The following is a 25,957-nucleotide window of genomic DNA, read 5'->3' as shown; positions in this document are numbered from 1 at the left end:
TTATCTGTTATATTTGTTACACCAAAACAGATGTTCAATTTAATTTGTGAACTTCAAATTCTATTGAGACAATATTGTTATCTCTTTATATCCTAAATCATTATTTTTAATAAATACTAGATGCAGGCCGTACGGTGGGGTTGCACAATGCATAAATAAAACTCTAAATAAATAACCGTAAAAGGTAATAGTAATATTGTTGCGTTCTTCTTTCTTCTCTGACTCCACTTGTTATGTTATTTTCTTCCTTCACGTTCATACGGGGTTCGTGTGGATTTGGAGTGAATAACGGCGACACTTGATGAAGTATCGAAACACACTTTATTAGCCAGTATTGTCAGAGCAGCTCCAAAATACGTTTTACAGTCGTCGATGAACTACTATAAACACGCTGACAAGATCAGCGACACAGCCTTCAGGTTATCAGTCTATCACGGGGAAGACAGCTTCCTGCAAAGCACCTGACTCTGCTTTCCGGAGTACAGCTCCCGAATCTGCCTGGTCGTTCTTGGAACTCCACGTACTCTCGAGACTCTCCACGCTACAACTCGCGATGCACTCGACGACACACGAGCACAGCTCAGCTCCCGACTCTTCGGCTCAGTCGTTCCCGGAGCTCAACATGCTCTCTTGACGATGCACTAACCGCGATACACTAACAGACTCCTTCGGAGCACTCGACGACCCACTCGGCACTCGCTGCCCGGCTGTCAACTCGATCGACTCCGCAGGGATCTACTTGCTAGATGCGACAACAACTCGATACTGACTCTCTCGCACTCTATGCGAGGCACACACACTGACTGGCTGCGGACCAGCAGGGTTTGTATAGCTTTCGGCTTGTGTTCGAGAACATTCTGGGCTAAATTGGTATAACTATAATAAGTAAACTCTAAACCATTTGGAAAGTTACACTTGCCAATTTCCTAAACAATTTCCTCGTTTGTAAATTCTTACAAAGCTTCCATTTTTTCTTTTCTTAACAATTAGTATAGAAAGACACTACCAGTTGACCCATGGTACATCGCTGGTGACCCCCATACCTTTACCTGTACCTGTATTTAGAAGCTCGTGTCACAATCTGCAGACCATACTGTACCGATAGCTAATTATCACTGAGTCCGAAACAATAACTAATTCGGAGAAAGGTCAAATTCACTTTTTTAAGCTAGGAAGGGCACAGCTTGCGTTATAAACGAAATTCCGCTACCTTGTAAACAGTTAAATTAGTATAACAGAAAGATAAAATTCAAATGTAGGTAACGTTGTCGAAGACTGTACATAAAATAGTCTGTTTAAACTCTCTCAGATATATACCGGTGCTTGTTTTAAAACGTCAGCTAGAAGAAGGATAACGATGCTATACAAACTAGGCAGAAATAGCAAGAATACGTAAGACTAATACGTCGCTGCTAGCACTAGAACAGCCGAATTTCAGACTAACCGAAAACCGCCATTGGGGGTCAATTTGACCCTCGTAAGAAATGTAAGTAGAAACACAGTCAATTAATGAAATGATGCTGAAATGACCACATAAAAGAGTTTTAGAGGTTTTTATTTATTTTTTATGCTATAGAATTATTTTTTCGTGCAATTAGTGCAAATTAGCACACAATATCTTTCAATGCAAGATTACAAAAACAAAAACAAAATCCATGAAAAACAAACAAAAGATACAAATGCAAAAAGTGGAAAATAGAACATATGCAAAAAATTAAAAAAAAAAAAAAAAAAAACATAAATTGGGAATAAACACACAATGTTTTCCAAAGTTTGTTATACATTACCGCAGGTGATACAATATGAACGATTGACAGTGACAGCAACACATTTACCACAAATTGGTTTCTGGCATCCCTCACAGCTGACAACAGTCTTGTTTTGTCCCTTGTAATGTTGAAATGAACATTTCTTTCGTTTAAGTGTCTATATTTGAGCAATTGGGGCATCTGTTGCGTAGTGCACTAACTCGTAGTTCTTCCACGAGTGCAAGAATAAATTCTCGACGGGAAATAGAGGTGCTCAAGGATTCTTTGAATATAATCCAAGCATTGAGTGCAGCAATGTCAAGAAAGTTGTAAAAAAACATGTACAGGCCACCTGCGACTTCCACTACTTGTACTATATTTCCTCAGCATCTGATCTGCGACATCAACGCCACATTTTGTACTGTTGTAGTAAGTGACAGTGTTCGGTTTTTCTTTATGCTGTCGTCAACGAACACATTACTGTGCATCGTGCTCAGAATCACGTCATTCTTTCTGCTCTTGCACCTTTATATTGTGAATGTTTTGTCTTCATTTTTCAGTGCAAAAGATGAATATCGTGTCGAGGAAGTATCACGAGCAATAGGGGGTAATTATCCCTTATTCAGACGCATCGTCTCGACAATTGTGGTTTTTTTCGCAGAACGTTCATCTGCAAGTTTCACGGAAGTAAAAAAAAAATTGGCAGTTGTGACATTGAGTCCGGAATTTAAATGTGGTTACAGCAATTTGAGAACTACACTTTCCCCAAGTTGTAAACTAGTTGGTCGTTCTTCATTCTTGCCCAGATAAGGATAACCATTCAAGACATATTTGGATTTTACATCAGTTGCTAGCCAGAATTTGATGCCAAACTTGTCCCGTTTATTCGCCATGTACTGGATAAATCTACATCTTGACTTACAAGGCAACAATTGTTCATCAACGGTTATTTCTGGTCCAGGATTATAGCATAAATAACAGTTTTTCCATTAGCTTGTACCAATTTTCAGAAGCGAGAGCAAATTTGTTGGTGGCGAGACGATCAGCTCTGGTGCTTCGGACATCGAATCTGAGATACCGCATTATTTCACGGAACCGATTGCGTGACATTGTTTCTTTGAACACAGGTGGTCCCCAATTCTTGTTCCACAAATCATCTGCACAAAGTTTTGAATGGCCTAGTGCTCCACGGACATACAGGAGGGCAAAAAAGGCATCAAGTTCTTCCAGAGTAACATGCCAGTTACTATCATCTCTAAGTTGGCGTCGTGCCTCTGCAACTGTACATGATTGAATGTGTTTCGCCATTGATTCACTCACCATCAAACGCCCCGCTGAAGCAGGATTTGTTCCTATATTACGACGTGGAAACGACGTTGGTCCACTTGCAGTGGTTACAGTATTTCGAGCTGGCGTGCGACCTGAAGTGAAAGCGGTGCTGCTAAGGTTCATAGGGGTCCAGAGAATACCGCTGGATGAGGTATACTTCTCATTACTGCTGCCAGCCACGTTGTTGCCTCGTCCTTGACCACGACCACGTCCGCTTCCACGTGAGCTTCCGGCTTCCCGCATAGGGATCACATTTCCAGAATTGTCCTCGACATCACAATCACTGCTTTCAGAAAGCGACGCATTCTGTAAGTTCACATCAACGTTAAAATCTTCATCACTGCTATCATCACCACTTATATCTGATTCCAACTGTTCAAGGAGGGCAAGGCACTCTTGTGTACTCAATCCTTATCCTCTCGGCATTGCAATGGAGAGAGAATATGCTCCGTTCTGGATTTTAATTTTCTCCCCTGAGTCATCGCGATAAGAGCTGCGTGTTTCCCAATGCGCAGAAAAAGAAAACGTGGCATCGGGAATTCGAAAACGGACATTCGCTTTAAAATATGTCCTTTTTCTTATGAGGGTCAAAATGACCCCAGTTGGGTGTTTTAGGTAGTTGCGATTATTTATTTAAATAATTAACGTAGAAATATGAAAAATTGGCATAGTGCACTTGGAAACATTTTAGAAAAGTAAAAAAATATCAGCTTCGAAGCTCAGCTGTATGTTAAAAAAAAAAAAAAACGCAGAAAATTGGAAAAAAAGGTCATAATGACCCCAACAGCGCTTCTAGTGCTAGAAGCAGTAATCTAAACATTCAAAACCATCAGCTTAAATAAACAACTAATCTGTGTTATGGTGAAGAATAAGTAAAGAAGAAGTTATAGTAAAGGCTTGAATCACAATGATTGGTTAATTAACATAAAATACATTACAAATTCTGCATTGACGATAAGAAATGATATATGCATTTCAATTTCTTTTTTTTATTTTGTTCATTATTTCCATTTCGTTTTGGGGAGTTTGGCCTGATGGATTTTGTATCCACAAATTATAAATGTTCTTAATTTAGAATCTTAAATCACATGCCCTATTCATTTTTACGCTTAATTCTCCCTTCTTGCATAGAACTGGATGTGTTGATCTTTGTTTTTTTTTTGTTTGGACCAGAACCATACAATAACATCGTAAAGGCGACAGCTAAGCTTCGAAAACTCCACGAGAAACGATCAAATATTTCGCCTATGGGTGAGCAAATAATAATTTACAAAGTGTCAATAACATCATATATATTCGTGGACAACAGCTCCATGGAACATTAAGCATCTGATATAACCGAACATGTCTTCTTATCAACACCTCATTCATTAGGCAACTCGTGATCAATAGTCAACTCGCAACTCAACAGCATAGTATAGATTCTCAGATCCTTCGACGTCCACTTTGTTAGTACCAATTATCCGGCTTCACTGAATTTTCACCATCCGACATTATAGAAAGCGAGGCGCATAGCTCATCTAACTACTTCTCGCATAGCCAGTGTTGTAATTGGATCGAAACTTGGCAACCTTGGTCTAAATTCTAAGAGCGATGTAATAAAGAGTAAATATAAATGGCCATTTTCTCGTAATGTTGAAAGCGTTATAATAGCGTTATAAATGAAGTTATTATTTGAGGTAACAACAAATTTCATATGTATATGAATTTAACCACTTTAATAGGCAAATTTTTCGAATTGCCACACTTTGTTTCAAGCTACCACTAAAGAAGGGAGAAATTAAATTACATGTTGTGATTAAAAAATGATGTTCAAAGCATATGTCAGTGCATAGGGATCTTTGTGAAATACTAGAAGAAGACCTCTGTTTCGCAATTACAAAACATGCAGCAGAATTTCGGGAGGACTTTTCCGGCTCGCCGTACATTTAGGTGTCCCCGTTCCACACAAACACTATCCATTTACAAACATCAATGCCTTTTCCGGGTTTCAAGGCTAAATCGGTGTGGCTCTCGGCGTCACTAAACACTATATCGTTGGGACGACATATTTAAGTGTGTAGAGCTATTAGGTCATTTCGAAGCAGGAGAGATGAAAAATGAGCAATGCCCTCGCCGGCACACGAACCACGGACCTCTCAAATACGCGTCGAGAATGCTGACTACTACACTACGAAGGCATGCCAAGAAGGTGGGAGAAGTACCTTATAAGTGTTTACAATATATTTAAAATAAGTACTTTGAAATGAATTAATGGTTTAACATTTTTCTATGTTTATTTCCAATTGTATCAACAAATGTAAATTCATTTTGATCTGCCCTTATATCCACGCGATATTCAGATATCAGTAAACAGTACTCGTTAGTTTTGGGGATTAAAGTGTGACTACCGTGCCTCCGAGGTCAGTAAGAAGCAAAGGAATAGGTGCTTTTGAATTTGTTATTTCCCCTTGAGCCTCGTCATCATCAACAATGCAAGAGCATAAAATGTGTATTTACTGGTAGCATTTAATTGATATGATGGCTTAAGGCTCTTGCCAAAGACAGGTGCAATCTTGCACCGAGGTCTTGTTCTGATATCACTGTCAGACAAGTAAGATAAGTCACAACAACTCTGGTAAAATACCTGCATTATAAAAGTTTGGAAGTTTTACAACCGAAAAGCCGTTATAAAAATCATACTCTTCTACGACTTGATTTAAGTAATTATCATATCTGGATGTAATAGAAATAGCCTTAATATGTGCTGCATTACTAGTCCAAAGGGGCAATTTGCCCAGAACGCTATTAATTTCGCTTTGACATTTTGCGCCATTTACTATAAAATGGCGTTTCACTTGTCAAATTTTTGCCGCCAAATATAAGAGCCCTGTATAACGAAATTAAATAATGAAGAATCTGCATGAATGTACGCATGTTTCTGGCATTGTGAAAAAACAACGGTACCTAGAGATATCAAATTTTGAATTACTTAGTCTTCCACTCAAATATGGGCAGCCGGAAGCCCAAGTTTAGAATTATGAATATTTTTTGAAATTTTAGCTAATTTTTGATCAACAAACTCATCGATTTAAAAGCGAACAATGGCAAAACTGTATGGAGAAAGAAAGGCTTTTATCTCCAACGCGTGAGACTGTCTATCGGAATTTCTAAAGATTCTTTTTAAATATTTTGTGATATTGCTGAATTGAATTTTATGGTTTAATTAGGAAGAAGACGATATTTAATTATAAAAATCTTATGTGTACACCACATGACTTCCTTGTACGGAATATTAAATTATACGCATTTTTTCTTGCATTTCATTTAAACTTATTAGATTGAATTAAACCTACTTCGCCGACAGCGCTTAAACCACAATAGAATAAATGCATTCTTTAAAATGCACTAACATAGCGACGCCCTGGCGCTAGGTTTACTTAACAGTATTATATTTCGTTCATAACTCAGAATGCACAAAATTTATATCCTTTAAAGAATTATCTAATCGTTGCCACATGTTCTATTCAAATACTATAATAAAGCTAGAACTATGTATAAAAGAAATTAAGCAAACAAAACAGAAAAGAAACAGTTTTTCACAGACGATTGAGTATTTCTCATTCAATTAATTCAGTTCTCACTTGGTGACAAGGCAAAAATACATAAAAACTCAAAATATCTATATTAAAAATTACGAAGTAAATCTTCAACGCTTATTTCCTCGAAAAAATTCCAGAAAGGATTAATCATGATTTAAATAATAAATGAAGGCGTTATGTTTGTTGTTGCGAAGCTAAGTTTCTCTAGATTGGCAACAAATCCGCTATCCTGCTGTTTGAAATGTAAACAAGGGCAATGGCCGCCAAAAAAAAAATATTAGGCTTAGCGGCACTTAAACAATTTTAAAATTGTTGATAATTCTTAAAATATTGCATACAGATTTACTAAAGGCATAAAAACCTTAACCGAAAGGTAAGAACAACATAATTCAATCATTTTAAAGCAAAAATTGTACAATTTACAAGCATATAAGAGTAAAGAAACTGAGATCACTGAGCCGGGTAACAGAGTGGATATATATATAAATATATTTATATACGTTTGGTGCGGCCGATTGCAACCAAAATACGAAGTGCACATCTACGTGTTATGGCAGTCCTATATACAAAATTTCAACGTTCTGAGGCTACTCGTTTTTGAGTTATGCGAGATACGTACGTACGCATGTACGTACATACGTTCGTACAGAGCCACGAAAAATTCTCTTCAGAATTCATTTTAAAGCAGTTTTATAATTTTTTTGGAGGAAAAGAGCGTTTTATTCTGTCCTTTCATATAGATATCACGGAAATACATAGTTAAATTGCATTTGAAAGAGTTCAAAATGGGATATTTTCGTTGAAATATGCTACCTGAAACTTTTCGCGATTACAATACTTCCTTTTTACTTCGTACAAGGAAGTAAAAAAAGGTAGCACACAAAACGTTAAAAAAAACCCTTTGGGAGTAATAAAAAATCTGAAAGCTTTCAGATTTTTCTCATTTATTTTTATTTTTACTTTTATTTACTTATTTATTTTGGAATAAATTTGTATAGTAATTCTGTATTTTCCTACAAAAATCTATTAATTGTTCTAAATAAAGTACCACTTCTTGTTTAACATACGGGGTCAAAATCTAACATATTGTTTGCTCTCAATTCTGATATCATATGCATCATATATGCATGTACAACTTTGAAATAAGCAATTTGAGAAGTTTTGCATTGTATGATAACATATTTTTTCACGAAAATCCGTTGAGAGCTTCAAGCAAAGTACCACAAATTTTGAGTTTTGACACAGAAGTCTTAAATATTAAAATCGAAAAGCTTTAGATGCCGCTTTTCACTGAAAACTGGTTATGCGCTTCCAGTAAAATATCATTTCCGTTTGTCCTGTTTTACCTAAATTCTAATCAGCTTTCAGAAAGCTTGTAGAGTCATTAGGTTAAAGCAGGAATCGGGGAAAATGAGCAATGCCCTCGCCGGGACTCGGACCTGGACATCTCAAATACGCACCGAGTGTGCTAACCCTTTCACCACAAAGGCATGCAGAAAGGAGGGAGAAAATAATGGCCTATTATGAGCATGAGACCAACGTGTTTGATTAGGTGAGTCGGGCTGCGTCCTTTTCTGACACCTTATAAGCTTAAATATGGAAAAAAGAAGTTTGGTATAAAAGTTACAGTGGCCGAAAAAATCATCACAAGGTCTAATTACATAAACAGAGGTCAATTTAAAAATAGTAATCATTACAACCAAAAAGGGGAAGTGCACACATACATGTTAAAGAGTCCCATAGACAAAATTTCAATGTTCTGAGGCTACTCTTTTTGAGTTATGCGAGATGCATACTCACATACGTATGCACGTACGGATAGACGACACGAAAAAATTTCTTCTGAATGCATTTTAAATCCATTTCTCAATCCGTTTTGGGGGAAAAAGTCATCTTTCCTTTCCGTACATATAGATGTAACTCAAAAACATTGTTTAGATTGAATCGGAAGTGGTCAAAATGGATATTTTCGTTGAAATACGATACCTAAAATTTTTCGTAAAGCAATACTTCCCTTAATTCTAATACCCAGGAAAGGAAGTAAAAAAAGGAAAAGTCTGCCGGAAACCAAAACATTCTAGCCGAACGTTTTACGCGAGTTTATGTTCAACGGTATTTTTAAAGTTCTTTTGAAAATATTGTTTTGTAATATCATTTAGAAATTAGCTTCTTTATCTCTAACGGTATTTATCTTCTTTATTTCATACTGTTCCTTTCGTTTTGAATGCAAATCCAATTTACATAACCAAATAATAGTATATCACGAATTAAAGCGTTTGAAAATACAGGAAAGTTGTTAATATTATTGTTTTGTTAATTATAATATGAATTCTTCCTCTTTCCTCAAATTTTTTAAACTCATCTTGGATTAGCCCGGACTTAAACCAGGATTAGATATTGCATAATAAATGTTAACTATTCGGGAAATTGTATTCGGTTTATTTTTGTCTTCAGTTTTAATGCAACTCAGTATCGTTAACGCTTACAATTTAATATCATTCACTTGCATTTTAGAGTTTTTCCATGGTGTAATAAATTCAGTTTTAAATTTCCCTCGCTACCCTCTCCCCAAATTTAATTGGATGCAATTCACGTAGCATGAAAAAGCTCCCTGAACTTCAAAAATTTTAATATGTGAGTATAAAATCTGGCAGAACGAAGATTCTCCCTTCTATTATTAAAACTCTTTAGATCCAGTAGAGCAGACAAATTGCCTTACGATCGCCATGTTTTGGCTGTCGTTAAAACATCTCCTTTTATTGATAGGCGATCGTCACTTCCCCTGGTGGCTGGATCGCAAGGAACTTCCGCACTTTTATGGAAGGTTTTTTTCTGACGTGCAAGAATTTCCTAACTATGTGTCTCGAAAAGTTATTGGTCTTCTTCTCTAGTTTTTACAGCTTTCTGACCTATCAGAAAAGCAAGTCTGATAATAAGGAGCTAGAGTAATTTTACACATACGTAATAAAAGGAAGCTTGGTTGGTGTGTTTATGAGTTATTATCAATACTCATATACACTGTTAAAAAAATGTAATGAAATAATTCAATTTCATTAAAAAAAATCTCATATTTCTACTTTAAAAAAAATTCTGATGTGGGCAACATATGACACTTTTTTTTGCTGCCTTTCATTTAAACTTATCTCCTCGTATTTCATTAGAGAAATATTTCTCATTTAATTAATTCAATTAATTTCTCATTCAATTAGTTCTCATTTCTCGACAAGACAAGAATACATAAAAACTCAAGAATACATAAAAACTCAAAACATCTTCATTAATTCAAAGATTGCAATATACAGAAAAAAGTAACCCAAATCAGTTGAAACAGTTAAAAAAAGAGTTTTTATAATTAAAATTAGAGTTTCTGAGCAAAAACAAGCAATTTCGCCAGCGGACAAGAACGCAGAATTTTCGGTGTACAAAACTGAATGTTTACTTTTGGTCTCCCAATCGGCAAAAAGACACTGAAAGTGCAAATGCTAATTTAATTCACTATTCTGCTGACTTTCAAATGTAAACTAATGACAGTTTGTTAGGCTTAAGTCGTTCTCGTTCCTTAAACTTTTAAATTGATGATAATTCTACAACTATTGCATGCAAATTAATAAAGCCATAAACACCTTAACCGGAACATAAAAACCGCATAATTTAACCGCTTTTAAAGCAAAAAATCCACAATTTACCAATATATAGGAATTAAAACACTAAGATCACCGAGCCAGTAACAGAGTGGGATATATATAGAATTTGTGAAGCAGATTGCAACGAAAAAGGGAGGTGCACAACTTCAAATTATAGTAGTCCGATATACAAAATTTCAAAGCTATATGACTATTCGTTCTTGAGGTATACAATATATATATATATATATATATATGTACAGACGTCAAGAAACAATCTCTTCTGAAATCATTTTCAATCCATTTTACAATCATTTTTGACAAATTCAGTCCTCTGTTCTATCCATACGTACAGAGATCACGCAAAAACATCGTTCAAAAGATTAGACAGCAGTTGAAATGGGTATTTTTGTTCGAATATGATAACCAGAAACGTTTCGCGAATTACAGTACTTCCTTTATTTCTTACAAGGAATTAAGAAGTAAAAACGTATTATTTTTTAAATCTGAGGAGATTATATAACTTCTTAACTGTATGAATAACAATAAAAATGAAAGCCTTGTTTAGTAGTAAATATATAGGGTGTTTATAAAGTCCAGGACCCATTTTGATGTTTAATAACTCATAAAATAATGAACATATAAACAAACTTATGGCATTTATTGATGGAATAACTTATATATTTTCCTTTCCTGGTTTGAATATCTTTACTTTTATAAATGTCGTCTGCGCGTGTAGTTAATTTCAGATAATTTCATTTTCCATTCTAAATATCTGTACTTTTCTAAATATCGTCTGCTTATTAATTACATTTTTCTCTCTTTTAATGTGCCATAATGTGCGCATATGTGTGTCTGAAAACCTCCATGAATACCGTGAGGCACAAAGGGATTCCCCAAAGGTTAATGTATGGTGTTACATACCTCTTTACCTTCCACCAACGTCTCGAGAGGATTTTCGGATCGCAGCATATTTAGAGTGCTCTCATACCTCACAGACATTATACATTCACAAGCATCCATGCCTTCTCCAAGATTCAAATCTGGGCCCTTCGGTACTGTAGTCAGAGTCACTAGCTACTATTCCCGTTGGGCGGCGCTCTTAGCTTCTAACTCCGTAGACTTCAAAGTAAAGAATAGAAAAATTCACACGTGCTGTCGCCCGAATATGAACCATACATTTTTCAGTTTGCTATTCGGAAGTGTTAAACGCTTAAACCACAAAGGCACACACAAAAGGAGGTGTGGTAAGTCATTACAAAGAAATCTTTTGAAAAATATTTTCCTCTGCTTAAATTTCCATCCTTTTAGCTCAGCCAATATCCCCGCAGGTAACTTTATATTATCCTATATCCGACATCCTCTGAAATAAAATTTCTACATCTTTTAAAGAAAACCTGTACGATAACCAGCAACCTTACCCTCAGATCTGAGCAATTTTAATACCAGGCAAATGCGGCATTTCTATTGGAAATAGCTGATGGGCTTTCGACAGTGCAGTAGTTAAAAAAGAAAGAAATGAAATTTTCAGCCTTTTGTGAAAGTCTGGCGTTAAAGGGGGTTTCGCAATAACTCGAGATTGAAAGTTTTTCCTTTTTGTGTTCTTCTTTCAGTGGATTTAAAAATATAGGTTTTGTATAACGAATAACTCTTTAAACTCTAAAAATGGATTAGAGGGCAATTTTCTGCATTCACGCAAGAATGAGTAGACGAGAAATGCATTTTGGAGTTTTATATTTGACCTCAATAGTATAATACTAACCTCGAATTTCCTCTCTTTTCCGACGTTGTATTACTGCTGGAGAAAATTCTTCTAAGATTTTATTAATAAAATAAAATTCTTGTTATGCAATAAACTAGCATTGCAGATGCTATTAAATTTATGAGCCTTCAACAATAACCATGTGTGGCACATAAAAGTGCGTAAATAAAACGTATTCCATTTGGTTTGGGAATAGATTCTGATTTCAATGTTACGCACAAATACTATTATAGCGTTTACTGAAGGTGGAATGCTATCTCGCACATATATATGCTGCCTTCTTCGTTTTTGCCGCCACATTTCTCGCCGAAGCTATTATTTCGACAACCTTCGCATAGTTTTTGTTAAAAGTACTTTGACTATATTTCGACATTTGAATTATTTTCTCAGGAAATGGCAACCTTATGAATACTTTCCAAGTTTGAAAGTTGAAATACTGCGCCATTTCAATTTTTATCTCAAATTTTTCGTTCTTTTCATTCCATTCAGAAAATCTAATACTACTAATCTAATAAAAATACGTTTTTCGTATTGTTTTACTTATTTTAATTTACGGAAACGTTTCCCACATTTTTCACTTTTACGATGTAAGTTTGAGTGTAATTTAAAAGTTTTTAATTTTTTTCCCACAAAATTTGATTTATAGGCTCTTAACCATTCGGCAAAATTTTTTTCTTGAAAGGTTTTTGTAAATTAAAATTTTACGGATAAATTGACCGTTGTATTTTCTCTGTTAAGTGACGTGTTCAAAACTAGATTATTATTCCGCATTTTTGGATTCTTTGTAATTTTAATTTGTTTCAGATGTATTTATTATTTTGTTATTGTTGTCGAGACTGAAATCGCGTCGGGGTACACTTTGAGAGTGATTGTAAATGTAACTGTATAGAAATCGTTTTTTAATTTTAATATGTATTTTTATTTATATTTTATTCATATTTTTCTTAATATTTTTATTTAATTATCTTTCAAACTTTTGTTTTTGTATCAATTTTGCTGAAAATGTCATTTGAAACTAAACATTAAGACAATATTCCTTAATTGATCAGGTTTTTATCTTTTAAATCATTACGCCTTGAACAGTCTGCAGAATTAAAATATGAATAACTAGCAGCTTTGCTGCCAGCCTTCGTCTGGCTTTTAAATGTACGGAAAAAATGGCTGAAGGGAACACCAAACGTTAAATTTAAAACTGCGTAGAATTTTACTCTGCAGAAAATTTTCATAAAAAAAAAGTTATTACGTATAACAAAATTACAATGAAATAAGCAATATCCCTTAATACAAATATTAATTATCCTAATAAATAAATTAATCAACGTCCCTTTGCAAAATCTTAAGAACTCAAATGGTATAAAGGAGGCTAAGAACTTTAAAAATCATTCAAAACGTTTAAATATCTTAAAAACAGTGAAATGAGCAATAAATAACAGAAAAAATACAAAAAACAAAAAAATTCTGAAAAGCAAAGTATAATTAATGATATTTTATCTTATATTTTCAAGAGAAGAATATTACAATGAAATAAGCTATATCCCTTAATACAAATATTAATTATCCTAATAAAAATTAATCAACTTTCTGTTGAAGAAACAAAATCATGCAAAACTTTTCAATATCCTACAAACAGTGAAATAAGCAAAAAATAACATGAAAGCAACTCAAAAAACATAAAATTCCGCCCAGAATTTTACTCTTCAGAACAACTTTATCAAAAAAAAATCAATAAAAATGTATTATATATATATATGTATATATAAATGACAATGAAATATGCCTATCTCTTAAAAACAGTGACATAAGAAATACGATGAAAAATTGTTGCCAAACCCATATTTGTAAAAGAATGAAACTATTCAAAATGATGCTATTTCATCAAAAATCTATCAACAACAATAAGATAGGAAAATTGTTTCCAAAATCACATTTTTAAAGATGTGAGATGTGAGACGTGTACTCGGAAGCTTCATTTAAATTTTTTTTTAAAAAATACAGTATATTATCATTTTTCCAAAATTCTTTTTGTAGAAGCAGCCGCAAGGATGAAAGTTTAACGTGTCCAAAATTCAGAGAAAAATAAACTATACTGTACATTTCTAAACATAAACGTTTTTAGAAAAAATCCCGTTGAAAAGGTGTTAAGCTCACTTTGTTAAGTAAATTCGTATTTAATCGATTTATTGAAACACGAAATTTATTTTAAGTTCCTAAAATAGCTAAGTGCCTACGTTTCATGACAATGTGAAAAGGGAGTGTGTAGGGTAAAATCTCGCTTTCCCATAGCCCATTATGTCTCAAAATGACGCGATTTCGTCACAAAACATAAAATTAAAAAAATTCTCATTCGAATTTCGAAAAACTCGCTTCGAGGTGCACTGGCTCTTGTCTAGATGCACCTATGTACCAAATTCCGTAGCCGTGGGTCTATTAGCTTACGCGCAGCGCGAACGAATGACGCACTGACACACACACAGACAGATTCTTTCTTTTATTATATGTAGAGGTTAATTTACATATTCCTTTTAATTTTTTTAAACATTCTTCAAAAATTTATTCAAACGTTTTCTAAAGTAATTTTTAAAACATTTTTCCGTTCAATTTGCATCTTACTTTCCAAAGGGGTTTCTCAAAAGGTTATAAAATTTCATCCTTTCTAATTTTTTAAAAAATTCAGTTAAAGAATGTTTGCAGGATAATATAATATAATCTTTTTCTCATAATTTATAAATTTTTAGTTTTTGATATATATATATATATATGTAAGAAAATAAAAATAACAATAACATCTCTGAACGGCGTCATTTCTAGATTAATTTTTGCCACAAAGCTTGCGTAACGCTAATGACGTAGCTATTTTGGAACTTAAACTCTTGAGAACTGAAACCTTTGTAAACCAAAACCTTCCTATATGGTGATCTGTCATTTGGATAAATGTATACTTCGTTTGTAACTCTGTTGCTGCTTGGACGTCATTTCACTGTGCTCTGTTCCTGTCGCAACTGTATTCAAAAATGTAAATGTTCTGAAAATAGGAAAGATTAGAATGCCAAGTGAACTGTGGCTACAAATGTGAATTTAAATATAAACGAAATTAAAACTGCCTTAAATGCCAAATTTCTTACTCATTGCGAATCGCCATTTCAGTATTCTACGCAATCAGTGTTCTTTCTCTTCAATATGGATCTACGTTTTACGTCTAACAACATTACTACTTTTTCGCTTTTTTATCACATATATATGTATATACGTAAAAATGCACAAATAGATGCAACGATGTAGAAAAATTGATTGCAATTTTGAGATGTTGATTCATAATGAAGAGCAAACTTAGCAGCTGAGGCAGATTAAATATTAATCTTTATTTCAAATGACATTTGTAGTCCCATTTCCATTTGTAGCCTTTTATTTCTGCTTCGAAGGCAACTGCACCACTTGATGCTTCGAATACGAAAGGCAACATGACGTCGGTGATTTATTAACGTTCATCTTGTTTGGGGGGACACTAAATTTTAGCGATTACATTTTCCTTTTTATATTTTAATGGAAAACATTAAAAGGACTCATAGCAGTAATACAGCAACTACACAACGGCGCAATAACTGTTACATAACTTAAACACACGAATATTCTCTTTCGGCGCAACTGCGCCCTCTTACGATTAGAAGTTGAAACACACCCCACCTGTGTTGTGTTTAAAGTGCACCAAATTTACAAATCAATAATGAATGTTCAAATAAATATAAATCAATACAATGCAACTCAATATAAACAAATATCAAAATTGAAAACAGCATTGGAAATTAATACTATATGTCATAAACAAATATTTTACAAGACCTTAAGATTTCAAAATGATAGATCAATTGAAGTGGTTTTCGATAAAGTCCTTGAGAAGTACCAATCAAACGTGAACCGCACGTACCCATCTCTACCTTTATAAAAGTCTTCTGGAATTCCAAGAGGCAATAATTTTGATTTTGTTGACTCCTTCGACAATACAACCTCAGCTTTCTAAGATTCCTTTTAAGAGATGGATTCAGAAAACTGTTTTTTCAAAAGATTAATCTGATACAATTTTCTCCTAATTAAAATCTTCCTGTTAGTTGATTGATTCCTGAAAAGATCGGCGGCACAGGATAGAAAATGTAGTCCTGCCTTGCAAACAAGAATCTATGCAAGTGCCGGAATTTAGGCAACAGAATCTCGTAGTCTGAAACCAGAACCTAGGCAGGTATCTAGGAAGTCTATGCCGATATTCTAGGCAGTCTAGCCAGGTATTCTAGGCAGTCTAGGCAGGTATTCTAGGCAGTCTAGGTAGGTATTTTAGGCAGTCTTGGCTGATATTCTAGGAAGTTTAGACAGGTATTCCAGGCAGTATAGGCAGATATTCTAAGCAGGTGTCAGATCTTGTGTCTCTTTTACTTCATTGTGGACATGTGTAAGACGTCTGTGATTCAAAACAAACTCAGTTGCTGAAAGCATAATCATAATTTTCTCAAAGTCAGGAACAACCGTTCCAAGAATTATTTTTCTTAAACGTTCTCTGATGCTTTTCATAAACCTTTCATGAAACCCGCCAAAGCAAGAAGCGTGAGGGGCAATATATTGTCAAGTTATGCCATTTATTGATATGAAATCTTTTGATTTGGGATCTCCCTATATTTTTGCAAATTCTTTCATAATTTCATTAAAAGCTCTAAAGCTCTTAGCGTTGTCCGAAATGATAACTTTACAGTCTCCTCTCCTAGCCAAATATCTCCTTCAATGACAAAAACCTTTCTTCTTAAATCAATGTACAGAGCTCTAGTCATGCTGCATGTAAACAATTCTATGTAAGCCTTTTGAGGCGTATCCTTTCCTGATTTTATTAAAATTTGGCCACTAAAATCAATACCTTCTGCAATGAATGGAGATTGTTTTAAATGATTCTGTTTTGGGGTTTTCACTAATTATGTGATTGGCTATTTATTTGTTTAGTTTCTTTCAAATTATCTTTTCGATTAATTAATCGTTTCCCTAATACTCTTTTTACAATTTGTCAAACTCGTGGGATCCAAAAATTCCAGACCTAATTTTAGCGCTTCTAAATGTCACTCTATTATGAAAGATTTTATTATGCTCTCGAATAATAATTAATTCTGTAAGTTAGACTGCTTAGGAGGAAGCTCAGGCTGAACCTAATCGTTTCCAATTGCTCCTTCTTCCAAACTTCCTTTTATATCAACATCCCACTACTGCCCAATAAAGGAAATTGTTGTGCGAAGTTAATTAAATACGTCGCGGATGAAAACTGTGCTGCAGCAATGATGAGTGACCTGGAGAAACAACGGATTATTGGAAGTGCCCTCAAGGAAGAAATACAAGGTAAGTGCGAAAGTGCTCATGCCCTTAAGTTAAACAGTAATGAATGTGTATCTAATAATGTGTTAGTTAAAAGATTGTGCTCAGTTGCAAATGATATATGTAATGATAATGATAAAGATTCTGTTAAAACTGGCCCGAATGTTAATGATGACATTGTTACTAAACCTAGGCCCAAACGGCCCTAAAAAAAAGTGGCCAAGCGTTCTATTAATGATGACCGGGATGCGGATGGTTTCATTCTGCCAAAGAACACCGCCCGTCCCAGTAAATTGATAAAATGTAATGTAGATATTCCTTTGGAAAACAAATTCCAAAAACTAAGTACAAATGATAATGATATCCAAATTATTGAAAACGATAATGCTAATGATGTTAATATGGAAGATACAGTTAATGTTAAAGTTCTCAGGCCTAAACCGATTATGGTAAAACCAGAGATTAAATTTAATGATTTCATTATATCATACTATCGAAAATGGACAAACCACTTAAAGTTGTCTTGAGAGGAATGCCCATTGACTGCCCGGTAGAGGATATCCACGAAGAGTTAATACAGCTAGGATATAAGGTCAGAAGAGTTGCACAGATGCATAGGATACGAACGAGAGTCCCCATGCCCTTGTTTCAAATTCAGATTGAAAAAATGCCTGAAATTGAAAAAATTTATGATATTACAAAATTCTTAGGATTTTATGTCAACTTTAAGCCCTACCAAGTGAATGGAAGTGTTGTGCAGTGTCACAACTGCCAGCAGTTCCACCACTCTTCCGACAATTGTAAACTCAAGCCACGCTGTGTCAAATGTGCTGGTGCACATAAAACGGAGGACTGCTCCAGTAAATTCATCGATAATGTTAAGTGTTGTAATTGCGGACAAACGGGGCATCCCGCGAATTATCGTGGGTGTCCCAAATTTCCAGTACATCAGGGAGCCAAAAACCAGACTAACAGAGGAAAATCTACTCCCTCTGTCATTAAAACTACTACAATAAACAGCAACCCCGTCCAACCAGGTGTGTCATACGCAAATGTTGCTAGTGGACGAACTGATACAAAAGTTGAGGCAAGCACCACCAATGTTAAAACTGTTAATCCTAAGAAATCTGAGAATAAAAATGAAGTTCATGTAAATAAAAAAATGGCAATGTTAACAATAGTATTAAGAACAGAAATGATGTAGGCCTTTCTCTTTGAGGTCTCTTTGAGGTTACTAAACTCGTTAAAGACATTATTAATATGTTTAATGGAATCTCCTTCATAACTGTGTTAAAGAAAATCACTAATAAGATGCCTGAATTACAGGCAACGCAAAATACTGTAGACAAGTTATTCCTTCTTTTTGAATTGTTTGAAGAAATTTTTGGCTCTGTTAATGTAATTAATCATGAATAATGTATATGCAATATTTTGAATGTGATTACATGGAACGCAAATGGATTATCTCAGAAAATTCACGAATTGAGAGATTTTATAAATGAGTACACTCCCGATGTAATGTTCCTACAAGAACACAAACTTGGCCCAGCCTCACCTATCTACGTGCAGAACTATGCAGTCTACAGATCCAACAGAGCTCCTATCATCTCCCGCCCTAGAGGGGGTGGCACTGCAATCCTGATTAAACGCTGCATCCCACATATCCCTGTCATAATTCCGCAGCTTTCGGTCGTGGAGGCCTCTGCAATCTCACTCACAACAAACACTTCCATAACATACACTCTTGTCTCCACTTATATTCCCCCGGGACGTCATGTGTCTGCAGTCCGGGCTGACCTACAAATCTTACTCAATCTTGGAAAACACATTATCCTAGGTGGAGACTTAAATGCACGACACCGCGCGTGGAACTGCTATAACTCAAACGACATTGGACGTGTAATTCTAAACTTAGCCCACACGGCTGGATTACACATAGCAGCTCCAAAAACCCCAACACGGTACACCACTAGGTCCACCGGGATCCTCGATTTCTTCCTGCTCGGAAATACCAGTGTCCCACTGGATATTTCCGTGCTGGATGAATTATCATCGGATCATAACCCGGTTAAGATGATTCTGGACATTAGTGGGTATACCACAACAGACAACAGAGCCTTTCGGATTGACTGGCAAAAATTTGCCAAAGCTCTCAACAACATGCCATACACTCTTCCTACGATACAGTCAGGGGATGACATTGACAGTTTTATTCAGGAGATTACTCAAAAAATTACTATGGCAAGAGACGATGCCAAGGTAGAAGTACCTAAAAGGAAAGAGGTACGGAATAGAGAATTGAAACTGCTTGTCAAACAGAGAAATGCTGCACGAAGAAGGTTTCAGCAAACAAGGCACAGGGAAGACAAACAACTGCTTAATCGCCTGTCAAATGCAGTCAAGTCTCTTACACGTGAACAAGCACAACACAGCTGGACCAGTTACCTTAACTCACTTTCCACAGATGATAATTCACTGTGGAAAGCAATCTCTAGGTATACTAAATGCTACAATAACATTCCGCCCCTTAAAGGCCCAACGAGGATTCACTACACTGAAACTGAGAAGGCCGAATTGTTAGCACAGCAGCTGGAATCTCAGTTTTGCACAAACAACATACATGACACTACAACAGAAAATCTTGTTTACACCTTTCATAACAGTATCACAACAGATACAAACATAAACAACATCCCTCCAGTTATGTCCTCGGAGGTTGTTGACTATGTCAATAAACTCAAGAAGAAGAAAAGTCCAGGATTGGACAACATCACCAACACCATGTTGAAGAAACTGCCGCTCAAGATCATCTTCTTGCTGTCCAAGATCTTCACAAAAATCCTCCAGCAGCAATATTTCCCTATTGCATGGAAGACGGCCAAAATCATACCAATCCTGAAGCCGGGGAAGACTGCATCAGATCCTGAGGCTTATCGGCCGATAAGTCTTTTATCATCAATGAGCAAGCTCTTTGAAGTAACTCTTTTACAGAGAATTAATAGTCACTTAGAGAGTAACAACATCCTGATCCCAAGCCAATTTGGTTTCCGAAAAGGCCTGGGAACTACAAATCAGCTTTACAGAGTTGTGGAGATGATTTCCGAAGGCTTTGCTAAGAAGAAAGTTACTGGAGGACTGTTTATTGACATAGCCAAGGCCTTCGATAGAGTCTGGCTGGAGGCACTCGTCTACAAAATACACAATCTGGGTTTCCCAGATTACATCACAAACATCACAAAGTCCTACCTAACAGGTAGAAACTTCGTCGTTCACGTCTCAGGTACAAACTCTACTGTGCATGACATACGGGCTGGGGTCCCCCAGGGATCCCTTTTAGGACCCACTTACTTCAATATTTACGTGAACGACATCCCTACAACACATGACACAACACTGGCTATGTATGCAGATGACACAGCAATCCTCACACAATGTGCATTTGCCGGTTCAGCTATACAACACTTACAAAATTACATACAAGCATTAGAGACTTGGCTTGTACAATGGAAAATAAACTTGGCTTGTACAATGTACAAGTAAACATAAAAAAGACTCAAGCTATTATGTTTACTAGAAAAGAAAAATTCAAAAGAAACCTCATGATGTACGGAAATTCTATCCCCTGGGCCAAGCAAGTCCCTTACCTTGGGGTGACCCTCAGCAAAACTTTGTCATGGAACCCACACATTACAAATATTATTAACAAGTTTCGAGCGCGTAAAGCTAAGCTCTTCCCCCTAATTGCTCGAAACAGTGTTTTATCAATAGATAATAAGCTACTCATTTATAAATCCATTTTGCGTCCATTACTATGCTATGCATGCCCTGTCTGGGCGTATTCATGTAACAGATATCGAGGGAAACTTCAGGTAGCACAAAATTGTATACTACGCCAAATTGTCAACGCACCTTGGTATGTGCGTAATAACAACTTACATGAGAAACTGGGAGTGCGTCCCCTCAAATCATTTTACTACAGAATAGCCAAGAGGTTTCACAGTAGGCAACTCACTATCACCAACCCTGTCATTAAGATCCCTCATTATGACCAGTATGACCTCGAGAATAAAAATCGACCACTGGCCATTCTTAACGAATGGATAATGTAAGTGTGCTGCATAGCATAGTAATGTTCTTCATGAGCACCTTCATTGTTTTTTATTACCATTGCAATGTACTATTTGTTCTATCATGTATGCATATCCTATTTATTTACCTGTCACCTTTATATTTTAAGTATGGGCATGTAGCACTTTTGTACTCCTTGCACCACTAACTTCTACCTTGCAGGACATCAGCTCGGTGGCTTTCTGATCCTAATAGAAAAAAAATATATATATTATATATATATAAATGTATATAATCATAAAAATGTTATAAAACATAAAAAATATATAATAAAAAAATAATTTATACTTTTAATATTTGGTTAAATTTTTACAATAATTCACAATGTCTAGATATGTTCTACAAGGGGTAGGGCCTTCGGCCCAGGTACCCTGGTGTACCAAAACACCGCTCCACTGGAACTGCCCAATAAAGGAGAAAAATTCAAAAGTGGAGAACCTCAGGAATCGACTTATCATTTTTTTTTTCGTTCCTTAATTCTAAATTAAACCCAATGCTTTTCATGTTTTCCAGTCTACTTCTGAACTATTCGCTGTAAGAAGCTTGCAAACATTTGCCGTTTCCGAAGTTTATTACCAAACCGCTTAACTAGTGCAATTATTCTTAGTATTTTTAACAAACAATATTTCTTATAAACTAACATGAATTTGAAATATTCTGCTAATACTTATTTTGCACTGTTATTTCAAGTTCCGTTTTTAGCTCAAAGTCTTTATGTTTTAATTCTTTCTTTTCAGTTGGCCAGATTTCAGGTGGTTGGATTAACCATAGTGGACCGTGCAACCAAAGCTGGTTTCTAGCTGAATTTGCTGCGTAGACTCCATTGAACAGGACGGTCACAGAATTTTCTTTTCCGGAGCAATGAGTCCATTAACTGGTATCTGACAAAAACTGAATTTCTTTTTTTTCTTCTTTTTTACGAAATTTTAATATCTACTAAGTTGTTCCTTAACCCTCTCGCTGCGCAACCCGCGATTTCCACGGAGATGAATTTTTGCCGTCTATTTAACTGTGCAACCCGCTCTTTTTTCCGTTCAAGGTTTCCTTTCGGCTTTTCTGTGATGTTTATTTAGATTTGGGCTAACAGATGGCGCTATTGTCCACATTTCTGCCAAAGTTACAAGAATACGAAATGTAGCATTTTGCGCGCGCTTTTGAGAATTCACAGATGTCTGGCAGGAAGCGTTTTGCGAGTGATACAACCTATATTCCTGACGATATTTCCGACACTGATAGTAGTTCTGACTCTGATTTCAAGTATATTGAAGATAGTTATAGCGAAACTGATGAGAATTTCTCGGATTCCTCTACAGATAATGATGAATCTGAAAATTCAGTTTCTATTGAAACCGTTCGACAGTGGTGCAAAACTGATATGCAAAATATTACATTATGCAAATATTTTCATTAGTATATATATATTTTACCTTTGTATTTTATAAAATAAATCATAATTTAACCAATATTAATTTTTAAAATTTTCCTTTTATATCCTTATTCTTCAATTTCAGTATTCTGACAACGTTTTTCTATGATCTAATTCTATATTAAAAAAAATCTTTTACAAAACATTTTTGTACATTTTAACTCTAAAATATATGTAGATTTGAAATATGTAATAAAAAAATACGTAATTTTTAAACCTACTTTGATAAAAAAAAAAAAAAGTACGCAGTGAGAGGGTTAATCGAAAGCATCGTAATCATCGAATCTTCTCAATGATGATTAGATACATTAAGTCTACTTATTTTATAGGCTAATCTTGCAGAAAATAAAGTTCCCATTAATTCGAGTTTGAGTAATGTGAAATCTTTTAAAGAAACTTCACGACTTTTAGGACAAAGAAAACTAATAAGTATGGTCCTCAAGCCCAGATCATGACTCCATTTCTGGAGAATCCGATTCACTTAAATTTATCTTCGACAATTTTCAGTTGAAATCCGCCATTGTTTCACGATTTTTTAATAGTGTTTGACTAAAAACATTAAAACAACTATAAAAATCATTTTATAGCATTTAACTGAATCTAAAATAACTTTAAAGCATTAAACATTCAAATAACAAAAATTAGCGTTATATTTTAAAATTTTCACAGGACTAGTTTTGATGGTTTTACCGAACCACCAGCCTCAGCTGCAAAAGCGCAAATGAGCGAGATAAGATATAATGATTTTGCACACCATTTCAGAAAACATCTTCCATTGAAGAACTGGATTTTCTAGAGGCATTTCACATTAAAAAAAAATCTTTCTAGTTAACGATCCTACTTCCAATCCATGTTTGCCTTCGGCCTTTAAAGAAATTACGTTTGAGTTCTGGCTTCATCACCAGATGGCGCCACTAGTTTATTTTCTGTTCCAGCTTTCTTACCTTATCTAATCATTATATCTTATCTCGTTCATTTGTGCTTTTGCAGCTGAGGATGGTGGCTCGGTAAAACCATCGAAACTAGTCCTGTGAAAATTTGAAAATATAACGCTGATTTTTGTTGTTTGACTTCTGAATTAGCATTAAACCTTTTTTTTAGCATTTATCTAAAAGTGCATAATATTAAAAGTGCGCTTTTCTGCATTTCATTGATTAGTACCCTTTTAGGGCAAAAAATTTATTAGTTTTTTTCAGATTTACGTAGATAATACAAATTAAAGAACGAATTTAAAATATAGCTTAAGTGAAATGTCCCATGCCTGTACCATCTTATACCTATACTGATAATAAATTAACCCTTAAATGCATGTACTTCCTATTTATCAACATATTTAGTCACGTAAATCAAATCAAAACAAAAATTGTGTCTTACTGCATAGTGTAACCATTCGGATACATTCTGTTTACATGTATAGTTTTGAACGTTTTGGTGTAACACTAACGGTGTAACTGTTATTATTGTGAGTTGATGTATAGGGTGTGAACATCATATGTGTTTACGAAATTTTGGTTTTGTATTTGTTGTTATTTTGATGTATTCAAAGTTTTAAAATGCTTTACACAAGTTTATAAGGTATGTATTATTACATAAAATTGTTATTACATGTTATATTTTTTTTTTGTAAAAAACATATAACGTGTAATAATTTCTATATAATTTGCAAAAGTTAATTATTTTTTAAATTGCAATAAATCTTAGTTTAGATTTTTTAAATATTTTTCTATTTTATTTGATATCAATTGTTATGTATTTTTTACTTTAAAAATAAAAATTAAAAAATCATGCATTTAAGGGTTAAGGTTGATATGATATACTAGGAAGGTAATCGCTGCGGAGATCAGCAAGACGAAAAGCAAAAGGACCTCTCTAAAATATTTTTTTCCAGTTCAGAACAACTTTAATAAATACTCTTATATTACTATAGGCATAAGTACTTATTTTAGAACACATCGTAATCAATAAGTATGATAGTATTCATGTAGACATTCCATGATATTGAAAATTACAGTAGAACTTTTATTATCCGAATCAATACTAACCATACCCCATTCGGATAATCAAAAATTCGGATAGTTGGATTTTTCCTCCCTTACTTGCTTTAAAAGGATGAACAACCAAGCTTCTGAGCTAAGATCTTAGCTTTTTCACAAAGAATCGGACTCGACATTGGGTTCCCATAGCACGTTGCTGCAAAAACCACTTGAAAACGACATCTTCTGAATTTTTGTTTGCTCCTCTCTTCATTGATTTTCTTGAAGAACTTCTACCTTTATTTTTAAGCAGTGACACGAAGTTTAAAAGCTTAGATTTTTTACCTTTTACTGTCTGAAATCGTTGATTGGCCAACAATACGTTTCCGTCTTAATATTTTCCTCAAATTCTGAAAGCGATTCGAATAGTCGGAATTCGGATAATTGGACCTGTACTGTACATCATAACTTGTGACATTAAGTGTCATTAAGTTTGTCGAAGCCGGATAAATGAAAAATGTCCAACGCCTCTCCGGACTCTGGACCTCCCGATTGCTATCCGGACGCGTAATGGCAGACCGCACATTGAATTGAACAGTGTTAAATGAATGTCGCATACTGCGCATGCTCAGAAAAAAATTTGGCGTAATTACTATGTTGGCGCGATTTGAAAAGAAGATAAATACGGTATATGGTAGACGTACCGCCATCTGATTGTAAACAAATCTGGCGTTTAAATCTTCCTAGAGTGTAATCTAAATGTATAATGTTTTACTGTGTAAAATACGAATTTTTTGCTGTACTGTTCCAATAACTGGAAACCTGAATGATACGATCAAGTATAAATTCGTTTGAAGAGTGCAAATAATGGGTAAAGGAAGTCAGCGTAAATACAAATGCCCCAATGGATAGCGCAAGAGCTTAAAACCAAATGCTATTGCAAGATTGCTTTCAGGTATGTATATATTTTCCCATTTCAGTAAATTTGATATGTTATTTATAAGTATGTTTATGTATTATGTCACAGTATCATCTTTCTTAACACAC

General features: G+C 34.8%; 1 protein-coding gene and 2 long non-coding RNA genes across 4 annotated transcripts in view; 2 read left to right on the top strand and 1 right to left on the bottom strand.

Moving 5' to 3' along the window:
- The window catches only part of LOC118191378 (uncharacterized), a 338,644-nt gene extending 316,268 nt beyond the window's left edge, over positions 1-22,376 (top strand). The window contains exon 4 of the long non-coding RNA XR_015042791.1: positions 22,249-22,376. This is a non-coding gene — a long non-coding RNA (uncharacterized LOC118191378). The remainder of the gene's footprint in view (positions 1-22,248) is intronic.
- Positions 1-25,957, bottom strand: part of LOC118204223 (uncharacterized) — a 382,418-nt gene that overhangs the window by 270,387 nt on the left and 86,074 nt on the right. The gene's annotated exons all lie outside the window — the stretch shown is intronic.
- LOC118185493 (long-chain-fatty-acid--CoA ligase 1-like) overlaps positions 22,254-25,957 on the top strand; it is a 236,865-nt gene continuing 233,161 nt past the window's right edge. The window contains exon 1 of the mRNA XM_085822683.1: positions 22,254-22,388. Coding sequence (XP_085678809.1) covers positions 22,373-22,388 — 16 coding nt within the window. The 5' untranslated portion in view covers positions 22,254-22,372. The remainder of the gene's footprint in view (positions 22,389-25,957) is intronic.

The sequence above is a fragment of the Stegodyphus dumicola genome, chromosome 8 (genome assembly GCF_044657685.1).
Source record: "Stegodyphus dumicola isolate Sdum_Otavi_A_Nest chromosome 8, ASM4465768v1".
Taxonomy (NCBI): Eukaryota; Metazoa; Arthropoda; class Arachnida; order Araneae; family Eresidae; genus Stegodyphus; species Stegodyphus dumicola.
Note: the sequence above shows the minus strand (reverse complement) of the source record. Positions and strands in the feature narration are given on the sequence as shown.